The 4,497-nt window shown below is 56.5% G+C and overlaps 2 protein-coding genes across 4 annotated transcripts in view; one reads left to right on the forward strand and one right to left on the reverse strand.

Moving 5' to 3' along the window:
- LOC105505199 (collagen alpha-2(XI) chain-like) overlaps positions 1–1,859 on the forward strand; it is a 7,285-nt gene extending 5,426 nt beyond the window's left edge. Inside the window, 4 exon segments of the mRNA XM_011933023.1 lie at positions 14–411; positions 1,064–1,082; positions 1,085–1,501; positions 1,503–1,859. Coding sequence (XP_011788413.1) covers positions 14–411; positions 1,064–1,082; positions 1,085–1,501; positions 1,503–1,769 — 1,101 coding nt within the window. The 3' untranslated portion in view covers positions 1,770–1,859.
- A 136-nt stretch (positions 1,860–1,995) lies between these two features.
- Positions 1,996–4,497, reverse strand: part of SLC25A19 (solute carrier family 25 (mitochondrial thiamine pyrophosphate carrier), member 19) — a 20,376-nt gene continuing 17,874 nt past the window's right edge. For all 3 annotated transcript variants that reach the window (XM_011944848.1, XM_011944769.1, XM_011944925.1), the window contains one exon: positions 1,996–2,642. In XM_011944848.1, the coding sequence (XP_011800238.1) occupies positions 2,454–2,642 (189 nt within the window). In that variant the 3' untranslated portion in view covers positions 1,996–2,453. The remainder of the gene's footprint in view (positions 2,643–4,497) is intronic.

The following is a 4,497-nucleotide window of genomic DNA, read 5'->3' on the forward strand; positions in this document are numbered from 1 at the left end:
CCCTGGCCTCCAGGCCGCCCCGGAAACCACCACGCCCGCGTGGGATCCTGCTACGCTGCCACTCAGCCGCAGGCGGAACTCGCTCGGCTCGTCACCTCTTCACCCGGTGCGCCTCGGCCCTGTCCGGGCCCACGCCGGACCTGCCAGATCCTCGATCTTGCGCGTGGCCCCGCACCCGGCCCTCCCCGGAGCTCAGCTGCACGGGGCCGGGAGACGCCGCTGGGCTGCGCGGCGTGGGAGGAGCCTGCAGAGGGCGTGGTGGGGACCCGGTGGGAGGAGGAACAGCATCTGCCCTGGTCGCACCACTTTCCCCGTCCCCCCCACCCAGGTAGAGAAGGCAGGGTCTGCAGGTCCGGGACCAGCCACAACCCTCTCCCGCTCCAAGGAGGACATGGTCGAAGCGAGTTTCAGGTAAGAGGGGCAGCCCTGAGAAAGGGGCCCCGTGGGCAACTCGCGGCCATCGGTTGTTGCGAGTGCCCTTGAAGTGGCGCGGACCGGTCCACCGCCCAGCGTCTGCCCTGAGTGACAGGAGGGCACCTAGAAGGCGGGGAAGAACTGCCGCCGCTTCTGCCGCGGGACCGGGAGGAGCGTTGCCGGCACTACCCGCGTTTTCGCCTCCTTTTAAAAGAACCGCCAAAATGGTCACCGAAAACGGAGGATAAAGAGAACGCTCAGCTGCAACAAAAGAAACCAGTGGACAGGAGAGATGAAGAGAAGAAGCTTTAACGGAATTTCATAAAAAATACATTCAGGGCCGGGCGCGGTGGCTCAAGCCTGTAATCCCAGCACTTTGGGAGGCCGAGACGGGCGGATCACGAGGTCAGGAGATCGAGACCATCCTGGCTAACACGGTGAAACCCCGTCTCTACTAAAAATACAAAAAACTAGCCGGGCGAGGTGGCGGGCGCCTGTAGTCCCAGCTACTCGGGAGGCTGAGGCAGGAGAATGGCGTAAACCCGGGAGGCGGAGCTTGCAGTGAGCTGAGATCCGGCCACTGCACTCCAGCCTGGGCGACAGAGCGAGACTCCGTCTCAAAAAACCAAACAAACAAACAAAAAACAAAAAACCATTCAGGCAGCTGCGCATCCTCGCGGCCCCTGCTGCAGCCTGGACCTTGGGAACCAGCAGCCCAGAGCCAGGAAGCCCCAGCATTCAGGGCCCAGACAGAATCCAAAATCCCACACCAGAGGCAGGGAAGGATGGTGCGAGGAGCAGCCCAGGACCCACACGCCAAGGCCAGCGCCGGCTCCCAGTGGGTCCCTCCTTCCAAGGCTGGAGAGGGAGGCAGAATGGAGGGCTTCCCAGGTCGGAGCAACCCTACAGGCCGGGCAGGTGGAGGAAAGGGTGCAGGTCACGTTCTAGAGACCTCCCCTCAGCCTGGAACTGGTTTCTCCTCCGCCTCTCCGCCTGTGGGTGTTCCTGTGCTCTGGTAACACCCCAGGCACCAGCTGTGCCCTCACCAGGGTGCCTGCCCGCCCCTTCCTTCTGCCATCCCCATCAGCGGGGCTGCTTCAGAGCCCTTCTGGGGCTACAGGGGAGGATGCACCCACAGCATGCTCTGCACTGAGGAGCAGGCAGTGGGCGCTGATGCCACCTGTCCTGCCGGCAGCTCCTCACCCAGCAAGGCCGACCCAGCCCCGGGTGAAAGAGGGGTGACTGAGGTAGATTGGGGAGAGGCTGCACCTTCACCCATGCCTGCCCACAGCATGGCCCCTCCACTTCCTGCACGAGCGCTGGGAACTGCTTTTCATGGAGCCCCACGGATATGACCAGCCCGGTGCTGGGAGAGGACGGCCTGGGTGTGTGCAGACACGAAGATCTAGGCACGGGGCCCAGGAAGTGAATGGCTCAGCCTGGAGTTTCCCCCAGCACTAGAAGCAGAGCTGCCAAGGGCTGCAGCTATGGAGAACATGGGATGTGAGGAAGGCAGGAGTCCTTTCTGTCATACTTTGTGAGTAGGCAGATGTGCCAGGGGAGATGGAGTAAGATAAGGAATGTGCGTTTAGCTTTAATGTCTATTAAATAGGTTGGGAAAAACAGGCCGAGTGTGGGGACCTGACTCCTGCAAAGGGCCTACTGCAGCCCTCTGCACTCAAGCAGCAGCCCCATCCAGACCAGGAGCGCTCTGTTCTCCGGGCAGACAGGGCTGACGTGTAGGACGGCATCTCTTTCCTTTGGAGTGTGGGCTGGGGTCAGAGGAGAAACCGCAACTTCCTGCTCCTTCTCGCTGTGTCGTTGGTTCACCGTAGACCACGTCCTGCATTCCCTCTGATTCTCTCATGGGGAGAGCCCTGGACCTTCTGGTGGTGTCCCAGCTGGGTGGGTTCAAGGCTGCCACCCTGCTGGGGGCAGCTGGCTCGCAGGGAAGGGCCAGAGAGCACCTCTCAGTGGAGACTGAATCTTCCTTCCTTCAGGAGGCTGCCTCCAGGAAAGCCCTGGGGTCCTTCCTGCGCTCAGCGCTGGCTGGCTGTCCTGTTCATGCAGTGGAAGACATTACAGAAGAATTCATACCAGAAGAACATGAAGCCTGTGGAGAGGGCAGCCTTCAGCAAGCTGGGGGACAGGCCCTTGAAGAAGCCCAGGGCACCTTCCTTTTGCAGCACCTGCTTGGCACAGTCCCTGAGGCCCTTGTATCTGTGCACCTGGGGAGAGGAAAGGGATGAAGATATGGATGTCCACTCTGCTCCCATCAACACAGCCCCTGGCATATCACAGCTCTTAAGAAGTACTTGCTGGACAAAGGAATGAATGCAAAATAGCAAATATTTTTATTTTATTTTATTTTTTCGTTGAGGCAGAGTTTTTCTCTGTTGCCCAGGCTGGAATGCAGTGGCACAATCTTGGCTCATTGCAGCCTCCGCCTCCCAGGTTCAAGCGATTCTCCTGCCTCAGCCTCCTGAGTAGCTGGGATTACAGACACACACCACCATGCCTGGCTAATTTTTGTATTTTTAGTAGAGATGAGGTTTCACCATGTTGGCCAGGCTGGTCTTGAATTCCTGACCTCAAGTGATCCACCTGCCTCAGCCTCCCAATGTGCTGGGATTACAGTCGTGGGCAACCATGCCCAGCTCAAAATAGCAAATAAATTAATCTCATTCTTTGTACTGCAATTGGGTTAAGACTGAACAGATGACAGGCCTAGAAATCAGCAGCTGGACAGAGCTCCTTCCTGCCCAGGAAGAACGGCTGCCTGTGGCTCCAAAGGATCCAGCAATGGCTCCGGAACCTCTTCCCAGAGGTGTCTCTGACCCTTCATCTCATCCCACCTGATCCCCCTTGGGCAGCAGATCTGAACCTGGCCCTCGGTAGCTCTCAGCCAGGCCTCCCCGCCTCCAGCTCACCCTCTCCAGCTGACCTCATGCACTGCTGCCAGACTTTCGTCCCCAGGCACAGCCCTCCTCAGGCCTGGCTTCCCTCCAAAAGCTGCAGTAACTCATAGTGACAACATCATGAGAAATCAAGTTCAAACCCCAAGATCTGCCATTCAAGGCACTGCACCATTTCGCCTGGATTTCCCTCCCTGCTCTGACCTCCACGGTCCTCCCACATGCCCTTCCCACCTCTGGCCAGACTGGATCACACTAGTCTTCGTGAGCAGCAAGGCCTCCCTCTGCCATCCTGGGCTCCCACCATCACTCCCTGTCCAAATCCAAACTGTCCCTTCATGCTGGGTGCAGCGGTGCACGCCTGCAGTTCCAGCTACTTGGGAGGCTGAGAGGGGAGGATCGCTTGAGCCCAGGAGTTCAAGACCAGCCTAGGCAACAGAGTGATATTCCCATTTGAAAAAAAAAAGAAAGAAAAGAAAACAAACTCTCTCTTCAGGACAAGTTGGTAAGTGGAAAAGGGAGTATTCCCATTTTTGTTAAAATGTACACTGTATTTGTGAAAAGAAATAAAACTACACTGAACGTTTCTATGTGGTTATCTGTGGTAGTGAAATTACAAGGGATTTTGGTCTTTTTTTTTTTTTTTGAGACAGAGTCTCGCTCTGTCGTCCAAGATGGTGTGCAGTGGTGTGATTATAGCTCACTGCAGCCTCGAACTCCTGGGCTCAAGCAATTCTCCTGCCTCAGACTGTCCAGTAGCTGGAACTACAGGCACACACCACCATGCCTGGCTAATTTTCTAATTTTTATTTTGTAGAGACGGGGTCTTGCTATATTGACCAGGCTGGTTTCAGACTCCTGGCCTCAAGTGATCTTCCCATTTTGGCCTCCCAAAGTGTTGGGACCACAGGTGTGATCAACTGCAGCTGGCCTGGTCTTTGTTTTTGTCTATCTAAATTCTCTAAAGTTTCCTACAAAGAAAATGCATTACAACTACAAACCCAACTCTTTCTCTTCCCCCAAGGAAGGAATGCTCTGTCCCTACCGTGCCTCCCATTCCATGCCATGCTTCTCCTCTGACATTGTCAGGCATATTTTTTCATGCCTCTACATCTCAGGTTCCAGGATACAGAGGGGAGAGCCCTGGACCTTCTGGTGGTGTCCCAGC

Source organism: Colobus angolensis, unplaced genomic scaffold (assembly GCF_000951035.1).
Source record: "Colobus angolensis palliatus isolate OR3802 unplaced genomic scaffold, Cang.pa_1.0 Scaffold1, whole genome shotgun sequence".
NCBI classification, from domain to species: Eukaryota; Metazoa; Chordata; class Mammalia; order Primates; family Cercopithecidae; genus Colobus; species Colobus angolensis.